General features: G+C 41.7%; 2 protein-coding genes across 3 annotated transcripts in view; one reads left to right on the forward strand and one right to left on the reverse strand.

Annotated features, from left to right (window-relative positions):
- Nucleotides 1-13,098, reverse strand: FBXO7 (F-box protein 7). Of its 2 annotated transcripts, XM_080352689.1 has the most exons (10): nt 12,856-13,098; nt 10,659-10,950; nt 8,536-8,763; nt 7,050-7,191; nt 5,769-5,852; nt 4,706-4,798; nt 3,563-3,739; nt 2,767-2,804; nt 1,965-2,387; nt 1-1,350 (listed from the first exon to the last, which is right to left on the reverse strand). In XM_080352689.1, the coding sequence occupies exons 1-9, from the start codon at nt 12,975-12,977 to the stop codon at nt 1,983-1,985; spliced, it is 1,581 nt and encodes a 526-aa protein (XP_080208815.1). In that variant the 5' UTR covers nt 12,978-13,098; the 3' UTR covers nt 1-1,350; nt 1,965-1,982. The 2 variants fall into 2 exon arrangements, with proteins under 2 accessions (XP_080208815.1, XP_080208814.1); XM_080352688.1 differs by having other exon boundaries at nt 1-2,387.
- LOC308037444 (bactericidal permeability-increasing protein-like) overlaps nt 13,047-15,062 on the forward strand; it is a gene marked incomplete at both ends in the record, with an annotated part of 27,158 nt that continues 25,142 nt past the window's right edge. The window contains one exon of the mRNA XM_080339235.1: nt 13,047-13,269. Within this exon, the coding sequence (XP_080195361.1) occupies nt 13,047-13,269 (223 nt within the window). The remainder of the gene's footprint in view (nt 13,270-15,062) is intronic.

The following is a 15,062-nucleotide window of genomic DNA, read 5'->3' on the forward strand; positions in this document are numbered from 1 at the left end:
TGTAAAAAGGCTGAATTTATTTCTTCAAAAACAAATGTAAAAAGAACAAAATTCAGGATGAACAGAACCTGTGGCATCAGCCTGGCAGAAGTATGATTGCATTGTGTTCATGGCAGAGAGGGCCCAACTCCATAACATCAACATATCTCACACACAGAGAGACTACTGTTCCCAGAAAGAGCTTGAAAAAACTGAAAAGAGCAAGTTACAAATTTTTATCAGTTAAGGCTGGATAACCTCATCTGAAAATTCTGTATGCATTTCTGAAGCACTCGCCAAAAGGGTGCAAGACCAACACAATGTAGATTTCCTTTTTCCTTTTTATAGTCAGCAGAATATAAGGAACCACTAAGCTCTAAGAGGCCTGGCTATACGCTTAGTGAAAACTCCATTGGAACAAGGCAACTCAACCACTGCAAGCAAATGTTACAAATTAAGGCTAATTGGGGTATTAAAGGGAAACCACTGTCCCCAGGCTCTATAAATACATACTCTTAGATGTTTAATCATGGCAGGATTTGCATTGGTATGTGTTGCAGTGAAATAGAAAAGGGAAGAAGAAATACAACTTTTGACAGCAAAATATTCTATTTTACTTCCACGGGAGCTAATGGCAAAACCTCCTGACCCTACTGAAGTCAGCTGATTTTATACAGAACAAGAAGATGCATAACTGAAATATCACCTGAAAAAGCACATGAGTATTACTGATTAAACAGCTTGTATTTAATAGGAAAAGTAATTCCATTTCCACTGCTGGAATTTCAAAAAATATCTAGGAAAATAATATCAGCTGTCACAACAGTCATCAGTACCATTTACATTTACAGAAACACAGATCAATCCATCTTAAAAAACATGTAAGAAATGAAAAGTTCTAGCAGTTTAGTCATTCCAGTCTTCCTTTAATTGAGCTCCATCATCAGCCTGCAGATCTCATCTGGAGACTTCAACAGTGGTCTTGTTAGTTGCTCATTAGTTAATAAGACTACACTTGAAAGGTGCTCATAAGATGGTACAACACATCTCCTCTTGACACAATAAATTTCGATACTTAAGTAAAGGATTTAGATGGACTCTACTGGAGTAAAGCAAGAATTGACTCTGCTTCTCCTGTTGTGATCCCATTTCCACTGTAACCAGGTCAACCAATTTAATCCCTTAAGTAAGTTAAATAGGAAGATTTGTTTTTGCACCAATTTTAGTTCACACACAGTAAATGCAGTTGTACTATAACTCCTTTTTTTGTAAAGTCAAGGAGAAAGACAAAAGTTTTGCTGCTGGTTCTTTGTAAAATTGCTCTGCTTCTGTTCAGACTTCCGAGTTGCACTGTAGCATGACTTTACTCAGCTGTTTGCAAAACAAATTGATTTGTGTTATAAGATTTCCATTGTAAAGAAAATCCATTCCCTGTATTCTTTGTGTACTAAGTAACAATATAAAAAATGCTTTTTATCTATTAAAACATTAAATGAAAAATGAACTGCCATCTTTGACAATTTCTATGAACTCACATCTACCACAACAGGGGTAGTATTCTGTTTTATGTGGAACATTGTAAATTTTTTTTTTAATAAAGATTATTAGCCAGGTAGATTTTAAACAACATCATTTTCCTGGTTATTTAATAACTCTTCAAATAACACAGACAACTATAGGGTTTGTACTTAAAGTGCCCTGTAGCTGATGCAGCAAACATTGGGCTGGTATCCTGGTCTCTTGAGAAGCATTTCACAGATGACTAAGGGGGGGGAAGCAGAACAACCTGTTTTAAATTGTAGCTCTTCATGAAACAGACCTTAGTGCCAGGTGATACCAGAGCATGAAATACACCCAGCCTTTGCTGCCAAAACATTACCATGCACACCTGCTCTCACCACAATCTGAAGAGAAGGCAGATGTTAGTGCCTGGGATTTGCAATCTCCTGCAGTTACAAAGCAAACGCAAGGACTAGGAAACTCACTGAAGGAAAAAACTGCGATCAAATGAACGCACGGCGAATGTCCATGGGGCGGCCCCGGCTGGGTCTAGGTGGAAACCTGTCATTGGGACCAGCTCGTCCTGGAAGTGTGGGGTTTGCTCCAGGCAAGGAACCAATTGGGTCAAACGGTGCTCTGAATGAAGGAAACTGGCCTGGTGCTTCTCCTGGACCAGGAATGAGTGAGTTAATTGGGTCTCCAACATATGGAAGTGTTGGTCTCTCATCATATTCTCCACCAATGATCATTGGGGGATAGATAGGGTTTGATGGGAATGGGTTGGGAGGAAAGGGATTAGGATAAAATGGGTTGGGATGAAAAGGGATTGGATGAGGTGTGGGGGGCAAAAACATCATGTGCCTCCATCTCAGTGCGTCCTTCTTCTGTTTCAACTTTTTCTTGTACAGCTGCAGACAGAAACAAAGGAATTTTAAAGCTCTGCAAGTGCTTTGTGTTCCACCTTCAGCAACTGCCTTCAGCTCTGCAGCACATCTCAGAAAACCGCTCCTTCCCAGTCTGAAAACCCAGAGCAGCAGCTCCCCTGCCTGCCAAATACCAAACACAGCATCTCTGGAAGACCCCAAACCCACAATCTGGCCATGCACCATGTAACTTTTCGATGCTGTTTTCCTCCTACTCTGACCAACCTCAACATGTGTATGCAGAACACCCCACTTTTAAACTAAAATTTAACTCCAAGTTACTGCCTCCTAAAGTCTATGCTTTATTCTCAAATTAGCCCATGGAGACTAATCTCAGAGAAATTATATTAAAAAAGTCACCTACTTCTTTCCAGTCTGTGTCACAAGGCCTTATAATAGGATCTACAAAGAGAAGCAAAAGTTTAAGAAGAGCAATCTATTTTGAAGCAGCATTCATGCCACAGATGCCCACAGTTTTGTCAGAACTTGCAGAAGAATCGAGAGATGAAAATCCACTTTTGGCTAACATACAGGGTGTTTCAAAGAGATGGATCCCATTTCAAAGATACAGTTATTTCGAACTGGGTCCATCTCCTTGAAACACCCTGTATTTTTCATAAAGATAATATTAATAAATTAAAAACTCCAGGGACATTCAATAGGTAACATACTTGCACACCCATTTTCCATAAAGCATAATCTCCAAAAGTTATCGAATAAGTAGAGAAATCCCAGGAACACTGTCCCCATCTCTGACTTCTGACAGCACCTCCCTTGACCACATTATTTCTTCAATGTCTTGTGAGAAGTTACAGCAGAAATCTCTCTTCCCTCCACTTCCTAATGTCTGCAATAGCTGGCACGCCAAGGTAGCCAGAGAAGCGGATGGAAACGAGGAACGTCTGCACCACACAATGGGAAGAATTACGTGGTCCATCAGTAATGGTCAGCAGATTGTGCTCAGTTTTCAAGGCAAAAAACTGAGCATCCACCTGAATTACACCTGACCAGTCATACTGGTTAGCATCACAAATGACTGTACTTACTCACAGTGTTTAAAAATCAGAAGCGACTGCCTGAGGAGCCTCATATCAAATCTCTCAGACCTAATCTCTCTGTTCACAGGAGAATACAATTAAAAACACGTGTTGCAACATTACCTCGGAAATCTCGCAGATACATAAACCTCCATAGAAGCTGGTCATTTGAAGCTGTGTACAGATCACGGCAAACAGCAGAAAGAGAGATGAGTGAACGGACATCCAAAAGTCTGAAAATCCGAAGCTTGAGCTCAAGGGGAAGGACCACTAATCCAAACACATCTGGCAAGTTCAGAGCTACAAAGTCAAGAAAATATTAATAGAAGCATTACCTAAGTGGTGCAGAGTTTATCTCTAAAGACCTGCAAAGAAAGGAAGGACATTCTAATCTTTCCCTTAAATCATTTCCCTCTGATGCCCGAGTTACATCACTTTTCTCAGAAAGTACTGTGACGTGACTTCTTATAAAACACATCTCTTGCAACTCTAAGTATATTTATAGAGTGCACAAAATAGGGCAAATGACACTTTATACTGACCACTATTGGCCTCTGTAAACCTAAGAAACATTAAGAAACATATAACTAGGTTTATAGGCTACAGAACAAAGGAATAGGTAAGGAAAGACAGACCTGCCCAATTTCATGAGCCCACAAAAAACACATGAAAAGCAGAGCTTTATGCGTCACATAAAAACTTCCAGCTCTGCAGTCTAGAGGGAATTCCATTGAATAGTCTTCAAAATTCATAACTGAGACCTTTTATGGCAATAGCTATGCAGAGAAAGCCTGGCTTCCTCCTGCTCCACAAACACCAGCTTGGGTTACTTCCTGCCATCCTTTCCAAGCCCTCAATGACCGGTTACTGATATCATTCCTGGGGTTAGACTTCCAAATATGATACTAAGTAATTCTTTCCTGCATTGACAAAGAAATGGATCAAAACCACAGAACTACCGCCACAAAATTATTATCGTATGATTTTCTCATCACCAAGTGTGGAAAACAGCCACTTCGGTCTCTTAAGTAACACGAGAGCAATCAAAATTTAAAACCAGGAAATTATCATTATATTAACATTTTTCTGAGATAGAAGGAATAGTATAATTTCTTTAGAATGTATAAATCACTTTATGCTTACTCTTCGTATACTCATCACTAAACAGCTGTTTCTAACATTTTTCCTTCAAGACTTTAGATAGACCACTTTCCTTCCATCCACAAAAGTGAAGTACATCTCTAATTGTAAATGTTTTTCTCTCACCTTGCCGGGCAGCAGCCAGAAGAGAGTAAACCAGCTGGTCTTTAAAGAGACGTGATAATTTCTGAAGGTCTTTGTAAACGCTTGCAGCCTTTTCTATCAAATAACAGAGGTTAAAAAAAAAAATAACTTCAGGTTATAATGCAAAAATTATATAAGAGCCAAAGAATTATGATCTTCTTACAAGCAGAAGTGTAATCTGCTTGTAATCTTGATGGGAGCAGCTTTGCAGCTAGAGTGTAACGATCATGCAATAAGTAATTCATCGACAAACTACAGACCAGTTCCATGGTCAGGTTAGGCTTTCCTTCGGCCTTAAAAAGCACCATTAAAAGAAATACTCGAGTCCTTCAGAAACAAGTGACTCTCAAACTCTTAGATTTCAAAGCTCATGTGTAACATGCACCTGTGTTAAAAAAATTAATATTGCAAGCATTTACGAGAGGAACATTTTTCCATGCTGTTGTCTAAAGAAACAGGAGCCAGAAGACTCTACCACTCTATCAGACACATTTTGGTGCTCAGTTATTCTTCTAAAGCCTTTCAGCAGACTTGTACATCTATCTGCCCTTCTCTCTTCCCCAGCCTTAGTCTTCCCACTAATTTTGGAATTCTGGAGAGAGCTGTGTGGTCAGCACATATTTTCTGACAAAACAATTATATCATGGTGCCACAACAAAAGTGTAGGTACCATCAGCCTCTGAAGTCCTGAACTGCCAAGCAGAGAGGAGCATATAAACAGCATCACTGCCCCAGAGATTCACACATATGCTTAGGACCTCATAAATAAGAGCATATGAGCCAAAGAATGACTCAGGCTTTGCAAGGTTCTTTCCTTACACAGCTAACCCAATAAATTCAAATTTTTTTCAACAGCAAGATGTGAGTAAATGGCTACAACTCCAAATTCCTTTTACCACAAAGCTATGACTCACTCAAACAGCAAACATATTTTTATTCTTTTTTGCTATTCTTTACCTATTTGGTCCTCTACTGAAGTATATCCTTACTGTGTGAATTCTCTATTTTTCAGTTTACTACTAGGAATATCATAGCACATTCATACCTGGCTCCTGAAAGCAAACGAACGATGCTGGCAATAGCTGTATTCTCTTAACACCTTTAATCTCTTTGTTGATTTTTAATGTTGCTGTAAATATAAGAGGAAAGAAAAAAAATACATTCCAAAGTTCAAAACACATTAAGAGATGACAAAGATCACTTCACTACTGCCTTATCCTTCAGAGGTGTTTTACTTTCTTCCCTTACCAGAGTCCCTGAAGGAAAATACCCAACTATAGCAAGCAGCTAGACAAATGAATCCAGAAAAATAAAACGGCAGTTAAAATAGCAAGGAATAAACAAAGAACTTGGTGACAGAAACCAAGCATTGCCTTCAACTATTGTATCACGTGGGAAGAGATGTAACACAGCTAAAAGACGTACACAGCAAACCATTATTATAACCCAGTTAACGAAATCTTTACTAGAGAAAGACTCAAGAAGCTTACTGTAAAACACCATATGCACGGTAGTTATAATGCTGTCCTAAATCTAACCTTAACCTGACTAGGCTAAAACATTTGATCAAGCTGTGTACATGTCTTGAGAAAATATATGTGCTTACACAAATTGGCATTATCAATTACAAGTTTTACAAATAAATATAAAAATTCTAATCAAAGTTATCTTGAAATTAGAACCAAGTCCCAATTTAATACTGTTTCTGCAAAAATGTAAAATTTCTCAAATGGTAAATAAAATATAAAAAAAGCAACACTTCCCCCACCCCCAAAAAGACAAAAAAAAAAAAATCCAAAAAACTACCAAGTGATATGGAGTTGTTCAAAAAAAAACTAGACTTCCCTAAATTTTCTGAACTGAATAGCTTAAACTAAATACAATTTTGAGACTACAGTTAAACTGTTAGCACACTACAGGAAAGATTCTACATTAAAGCTAAAGAATACATAGTCTGAAAGTCATTTATAAGTCTTGCAAAGAACATGAGACAAAATATTGTAGCTGGAGTAAATCTACCTCTTTTAATGTTTGACAATGTATACCAAACTTCCTATGAAATGAGACAAGAAACAGATTTGTACAACATTTCAATGAAAAGGGCAGCTGAATCCCCTAAGGACTAGGCTATTAAGATTAGAGAGAGAGAAACAGTTAACAGGGAGACAGGAAACGCCAAGAACATTCAGCATCTCTTGCACCTCAGCAACCTGGATAATCAAGGTGCAGTTCTAAACAGCGCACAAAAGCACATTTAAGTTTTCTCTTGCTAACCAACTGTGATATTTAGCCATGTGCATCCAGGATAAAAACTTTACTAACTTACCATTAATAGCAACAAGATCCCCCAAAGGCACACAGGTTAAACCAGCAGAACCTTCTTCACAAAGGGGATGTGTATACTGGAGCTTATAAACACCATTCCCTCTCCATTTCTCTGGCATAGACACTGCCTTGGCTTCTGTCCCCTAAAAATACACAGAGATAACACTGTCATACTTTAGCAATGCACGAAGACTAAGGGATGAAACAAAGAGAATTACAAGTTACAATCACTGCGAGAATGATGCTTGCAATTCCAATCTTAGTTTAGTCCCAATGCGGATTATGACACAGGCTATAACTGCAACATTATTTACTATTGTCCCCAAGACTAACAGCAAATCTAAGGAGAAGTTTAGTAATTTTTGTCCTGTCCTAGTGTCTGATAGCGAGGGCTGTTCAGTGAGCAGACACACACCTATTTCTTTGAGACATGTACTTCATTCCATCATTTATTCCAGCATTCTGACAACTCCTGCACGCATATTAATTTATTGCATGAAAAGCAAGTTATTGCACCATTTCTGTGAACTCATGAGGTCTGACAGAGCTTGAAGAATCACACCTTAAATCCATTCAAACATCTGAGTGAACTAACAGTTTTTTGCTTCAGCATGAAAAGCCTCAGATGGCATCCCAGAGAGGGGCACAACAAAGTCACAAATACAAGTAGACTCTCTCTTTCTTCTTAACTCTGCACAGCAATGATCTTCCTGACTTACAAGCCTAACAATTTGACACAAATAAACTTTCTTCCCACTGGCAAATCTATTCTTCAGATAGTATAGGAATGTAAATAATTTAGCAGATTTAGTAAACTGGTACTGGTCAACTGGACACCTACACTGACTCCCTACATGTGCTTAGTTAGCCTTGCCACGAGAAAAAACATGAGAATTTAAATACCTTCCCTGAGAATAAATACTTTTTTTGCATTTTAGCCACATATTAATGAATGCAAATCTGAAAATCTAATGGGAAAAGGTGAATTCATACATTGTACAGAGGTACTGATGTAGGTTCTTGACTATAAGGTAGATACCTCTCTAGGTTAGTGGAACCAAAGCCTAACTGAACTCGGCTGAAGTTAATACAGAATTGAAGACACAATTTTGTCAGACCTAGCCTTGTTAACCACCATATGAACAGGATACCATTGAGATGATACTGATCCTTAAGGCAGCACTTCAAAGAAGCACTACAGTCTAAGCACATCCACAAAAGCTAAACAGTATAAAGCAGAAACAGGAGGTTATCAGCTGGGTCCAAGTCAGGCTGTGGACTGAAACACAGGGACAGGCCTTTTCTCATCAAAAAGCTGCTCTAGTATTTAGCCTTGAGGCTCACTATTCAGGCAAATTAGAGAAGCTGACACTTCTGATATATTCAAAGCCAGAAGAGGATCTTTAGATGCATCATGTATCACACATTCCCACGATATTGCACAACTTTCACATACTAAGAAATTTCCTGATTGGTTGTGCACCTACCTGAGGTACGTAGCCTGTCTCCATCATGAGAAGATGTACTAGAACAATCAAGGCATCGGTGGCACTGGTGCACTCAGCAGAAAGGTAGAGCATCTCTAAGGAATGTGGTATTTCACCATCAGCAGCTTCACTGCACAGCATGGGCTCAGAGGGATAGGAACCTGTACCTTCTTCCAGGTCAACATCTTCCGGGACTAATCCAGAAGGGAACTCTAGGCTGGATCCTGCCTTCAAGGGAAAGTAAAACATATCTTCATTCAGAAAAGTACACCTCTATATACATGAATATTATTTGTCTGTTTATTCCAGTCCACACAGGAACCAAGTCTACTCATGCGAGTTTTACAGATTGGATACATCTCCATTTCCTAGTATCCCAGCTGGAGACTACACACATACCTTCAGTATTTTTTGATATTTATAATGCAAGCCCTTCATAAAAGGGTCTGATTGCATAAACTACTTGAAGACAAAGTTATAATATTAGATTTTTGTGACATACACAAGAATAATTTAGTCACCATTTATTTAAATACAGCCGACATGCACGACAAGTCACCAAAATGATAACTTGGACTGCTTAGAAATACAATAGGCCTAAAAAGCTAGGGAAAAAAAAAATAAATGGCATATATCTGCTGCCACTTGAGAAGCACTGTGGTTTTACTGTGGCTTCCTTTCTTCTATCAAAATCACACCATGTTATTAGGTTAAGTGATAAAATTACCCACAGACACATTAAAAAAATAATAGTACTGCATGAAAAATATAAGTAGATTTACCTACAGGAAGGGTCAGGAAGGGGACAAAAAGAGTTTAGAGCTGTAGCTACTTCTCCCCCACACCCATCCCCAATGGCACAAGGCATCTTTATGTATGTATGAGACTGGCATGGCTGTCCACCCATGGAACTTCAGCCCCCTTATTAACAGCAATGGACATAGCTCCACTTAAAGATTTTCAGCCTTCTAGAACTCTTCTGCAGTGACTCTTAGTTGCTTAGAAATTTTCCTGCCATCTTTCACCACAATTCTGGAGGAAGATAAGAGAATATTTCATCTTGCCTTCAAATATTAAATAAATATGAAACACATACTTCTGCACAGATTACTGTGGTCTGACTGACACATATAGGGAGATTGCCTGCCCACAGCACCATGTAAGGATCATTGGTCCTGACAAGAATCGTGACAACGGTCAAGCTACATTTTCTTTCATTACTTACAATTCTTTTTATCCTAAATCTTAGTTTTCATGTGTTAAAACAATATTTTTAAAAGACCTTGTATAAAGGTAGTATTGAAGGACATTTTGTATTTTAAATTTGATCCAGAACAAAAAACCTACTTGCTTTGAAAAAAAGTTTGAAGACTATTTCCTTGCAGCTTCTCAAGCTCCTGTGTAAACTATACAGGATTGTATAAGGAGACAGACCGTTGCACTAAGCCGTATCTGCAGAATCTCCTCTAGGAAGATCATTCACCACAGGACCCGGCAGCTGGTGGAAGCTGTTATCTGCTTAACTATTCTATGTCCTGTCACATGGGAAGCAAACCACTGAGTAATATGAAAATTGTGCCTATTAACTGCATGAAGCATATAGGGTCACACAGTTGTACACCTACAAAGCACAAGGCAGCAGCTACCTCAGCAACACAACCTCCATGCTCAAGCCAGACACGTCTCTCTCCATGGAAGGCCATCTGAACCACAGAGAACTGTTATAACCCATTAGAAAGGAATCGTGCTCTCATCATGCGGGTGGTGTTACCAACAGGCAGCACCTGTTGCATTTGTTCAGCACCGAGAATCAGTTTCCTTCAGCACCGAGGCAGGTAAGAAACACACCCCTAACCTCCTTATGGGAAGTGCATGTTCCAGCAAAAACATTACATCCTGTAAAAATGTCAGACCTGAAACATCTCAGGGTCTCTGAATTAGCTTCTCTGTCACAGTTAATATACAATGAATAGAGACAAATTTCCATCCAAATAACTGGCTATATATCAGACAAGTATAAGGAGCTAAATATTCTGAAAAAGATTCTCTGCTATATACAGCAATTAACACAAGATACCTTCTTTTGTGCCTTGTGTTGTACAGGCCAATTCTCATGTACTTACCCTCTCATCACTTTTTTGAACTTCCACTTGAGCTTTCTGGTTGTCAGATTGCTCATTCTGCCCTTCTTCTTTTGAACTGCTAGCCAGACTTTTGCTGGGGATCAAGGTGGGTGGCTCATGACCATTCTCAAGTGGGACAGAAGGAGGAGGAGGTAGGATGGGTTGTCCATTTGCTTCTTCTAGTAATAAGCATATCAAATCACCAGAAACAATCCCATATGAAGCTAAGGTCTTCTGATCTTCTGTGAGAGCATCTTTTCTGTTCAATGTTATGGAAAACTTGGTATCAGAACTGCAAAATAGGAAAAAAAAAGGAAACATGGTTGGTGGTGCCCGGGTAACTGGACACAGAAGTACCATTAGAAATGCATTCTACAATAATATTATGCTCTGGGCTTTAATCCATTAATAAATAGCTATATATTAAAGGAAGAGTGGGGAAAAAATATGGTATAAAATGATTTCCCCCATGTTTCTCTCTGAGTACATTTTAAGTATCTGTAGCTGCTTGGCAGGTATAACTTCATTTACAGTAATTGCTCATTAAACAGCTATGAAGAAAAGCAAACAAGTGCCCACCAAATTAGAAGACATCTCACCTAGCTTTAAAGACATTACTGGCTGAGACTATTTAAAAACAAGACACTGTTGCAGACTCTACCATCTTGCTCTCTGACTAAGCTGAATATTCATTTTGAAAGGTCAGCAGCTGCCCTACAGCATGCTAGTTGCAAATAAGGGTAGTAAGATGTTTCAGGGCAAGAACTTACAGAAAACCCCTCCAAACAGTAATGCAACTGCTTAGCAGTAAGCAGCTATGCAGAATCAGCTATAAAACACACCCACTGTGGCAAGACAAGTTGTAACTTCAGATTTCGTCAGCCCACACTGCTATGCAGCACAGAGCAATGTTATCAAATGTTACGCACTGCCAGTGAAACATCAGCACAGAGTACCTAATTAAAGGTTTGTGAATACAAACCCTTCAGCCATCATCAGAAAATGAGCCCCTTGGGTAGAGATTTAAGTTGAATTTGCAGACTTTAATGACCTATAAAGGCAGCAATGAGCTCTCCCTAGATAAAACATTTATGCCACTAGGGGTGTCAAACTCATTGTCACCGGTGGCCTTGTCGTCGCTTTCAAAGGGTCAGATATAATTTTAGGACTGTATTGAAGAGAAGCTGCCAAATTAATGTACACAGTGATTAAGTTACAAAAGACGTACCCATCATTAACCAATTGACATGATAAATACTTTCTGACTACCTGCAAAATGAGGGTATATTTTTCAAGTTTTAGATCCTTCTGCATGACAAGAGGGAGACAGAAGATTAAGTAATACATCATTTAGAAGCAGAGTGCTTAGTTTATATTTAACTAATAATTATGTATTGTAAGTAAGAAACTATTATAACTAACATAATCAATTATTTCTTAGCATAGATGTATGTCAAAATTTTCAAAAATTGTAATGTATATGTAATAATTATGTGAATATATGCAACGCAAGAGGATCCATCTTTGCAGCACTTACAGAGGATGATCCCCAGTGTTCCCCAGCCTTGATAAAATTGACTCTCCTGGCTTTATTTCTCCGTTTCAGTATAGGTGTAGGAGTAGTTACATTTATACAGTCCTGAAATTACACTGGGCCCTTCGAAGGCAACCGCGAGGCTGACGTGGGCCCCGGTGAAAACGAGTTTGACATCCGTGGCTTATGACATTTAAAGTCAGATATTCTCTAAGAGACCTGCCCTCCCGAGCCGGGTAACGCCTCCAGGCCCGCAACCTTGTGGCGCCCGTGTGAGGCGTTACCGGTGCGCTCCTGCCCCGCCAGGGCACGCCACGCACGGGCCTACCCGCCACCGTGGGCCGCGACCCGCAGCCGGTGGCGCAGCTCGGGGCACCCTCCTCCGCCAACCGCTCTGCCCCTTCTCTCCCTCCACACGACCATCAGCAACCACCGCCCCTTCCTTCCTCCCGCCCCCGGCGGCAGCCGCGCCACCGCCCGCGCCGTAGGGGGCAGCAGCGCCGCCGCGGGGGACCTGAGGGGCAGATGAGCCGAGCCAGGCCGGGCCGGGCGGCCCCTCCCCCCGCACCGCGTGGTACGGCCCGGCCGGCTCAAGCCCTGCGTGTGCGCGGCCCCCCCCCCCCAAAACACTCCCCTCCCGCGATGGTTCGCTCCGCACGCTACCTGTACCCCCAGGCGGGCAGCAGGGCCTGGCGCAGCTGCGCGCGCAGCTCCCCTAGCGTTGGCTCCGCCCCCTGCACCTCCAGCGGGGCCGTTCGCTTCTGCAGCCGCACGCGGAGCTTCATGGCGGCGGCGGCGGCGGGTCTCAGCGCCGGCCTCGCCCCCCCGAGAGCGGGCCCCGCCGGGTGGCCGCGATGGCGATGGTGGCGGCGGGCAGCGGGCGCAAGGGCTGCCGGGGCGTGTCGTTGTTTTGGTTGGCGCGGCCCCGCCCCCGCTCGGCCCCGCCTTCCTGGGGCCCGAGGCGTTCTCTCCGTGCGCCGCCGGCCGCGCGGGCGATCGGTGACTCCGAGTGCCGCACCGTGGTCTGTGCGCCGGAGATCGATGATTGGGTGTTCGGGCTGTGCGCGCGCATGCGCTGTTAGCAGTCTCACACCTCCGTCCGCCATCTTTGCTGGGGGCTGACGGTTGATCGCAGGAGTGGTGGCTGCTCCTGTTCTCCATTACTGAGGTTGCTGTGCTGCTGCTGCTGTTCGGCAGTGGCTTTTCTCCCTCAACGGTTTATCCCCGCCGCGCCTGGGAGCCGTAAAGTCAATGGAGGGAGTGATTTCTACACATTGGCTGCCTGCTGTTGTGCAGAGCGCTTGGTTGGGCCGCTTGTCTCCCTTCCTCTTCGGTGTAATATCGGTTTAGATGTTACTCTAAAAAGGGAAGTGCCAAGGAGAGCCTGTTGCTGGCTGGGCATTGAACTATGTTAGTGAAGTTAATGGAAACAGGCGCTAGGGGAAGGGCTGAAGGAAGGTGCTGTCCCCAGGAATGTTTAGTTATATAGAAGAATGTATTTTTTTAAAGTCAGCCTACTGAATTGTCATCTCTGAGGTAACATTTTAGCACCTGCAGTCATTAATTCAAAAAAATACGAAGTGTCACAAACTTCGTACTAGTGGCTTTAGTTCTCCTTTATCTGTCATACTTGAAAAAAGGTTTTTCCACGTACCTTAGACATTTTCAACAAGTACACTTCACCTAGAAATACGCACTTTGTAGAAGTGTACTGTCAGTGGGGGTAAAGGTAGAAGGCACAATTCAAGTTTTTACTTTGTTTAATTAGTTACATTAAATTACAGATAACTGTGAATTCAGAAGTAACTTTTGAACAATGCTTATTCTCAGATTATACTATTTACTTACCACATTTCTCCACACAGGGAATAATAGGAGAAATAGGAGGTAGGGGAAAAATTGGGTGTTTTCTAGGCATATAATAGTAAAATAAGAGTACGTAAGGCAAACTTGAGAGACCTGGCTTGCACACCTACCAACTGTTCTTGGTACTATTCACATTGCTTAACCCTGTGTTTATAGGAACAGCCCTATCTGTGACCTTCCACAACTTATGGGCCCAGTCAGGAAAAGGAGACTGAAGCTTCAAAAATTTTGTTCTGGACTACGGGTGAAATCTCCTTTATGCCATCTGAACGTGGTCATCCAACCCTGATAAATGTGGTTGCTAGATTTCAGTTTAGAGTTTGCTGTCAAATACATCTAAAGCTGGAGGGCAACTATTATCTCATTTCACTAGGTCAATAAAGTTCTCAGTGGAAAGGAGAGGCTAGTATTGATGGAGGTGATAAAACGAAAGTCAAGGAGACTACTGCAATGGAAGAATCTACTCATTGAACAATCAAAGAGCTGATGCTTATGAAGTCAGCTTGGTGTTCTATACCGGTCCTTCAACCATGAGCATTAAAACAAGTGATTTCCTGACAAGCTTACTGCAGCCTTTGCCACTGCACTGGTTGGAGAGGTGCTGATGTAGCCATCATCAAGTGGGGCCACAACCTGGACAAATCTAGAAGGGTAGGGTGCTGCAGCAGCAGGAAGTGAGAGTGGAAGGAAGTGCAAGGGCAGGGATGAGGACTGAAAGGAGATCAAGAACACTATGCCTGTCAGAAACTCTGCTTTCCTCTCTCTTGAAAAGGGATTGAATCCAAAGTGAGTCATGCTGCTGCTTCAACATCATGAGGATTTTCCATCGGTCATGGACATCCTGCTCTGTTTTGTCCTTCAGTGTTGTCCCTGTCCCAGCAACCTCCTGTGTTCCCACTGGCTCCAGGGCTGCTTAGTCTGCGCTATTCAGGAGGGGTGGAGGAGGCTTCCCTGATACCATAAATGTTTGTGGGTGCAGTTGTGATGTTTCCAGCAGAAGCACC

This window comes from Nesoenas mayeri (assembly GCF_963082525.1).
Source record: "Nesoenas mayeri genome assembly, chromosome: 1".
Taxonomy (NCBI): Eukaryota; Metazoa; Chordata; class Aves; order Columbiformes; family Columbidae; genus Nesoenas; species Nesoenas mayeri.

What these genes read in the sequence shown, in the direction of transcription:
- FBXO7 (XM_080352689.1), bottom strand. Translation starts at nt 12,977, where the DNA reads ATGAAGCTCCGCGTGCGGCTGCAGAAGCGAACGGCCCCGCTGGAGGTG. An exon ending in TCTGGCTGCTGCCCGGCAAG is followed by an intron (nt 3,740 to 4,705) that starts GTGAGAGAAAAA and finishes TTGACTTTGTAG; the next exon opens with CTCTGAACTTGCCAGATGTG. An exon ending in GTATCTGCGAGATTTCCGAG is followed by an intron (nt 2,805 to 3,562) that starts GTAATGTTGCAA and finishes TTCTCTTTGTAG; the next exon opens with ATCCTATTATAAGGCCTTGT.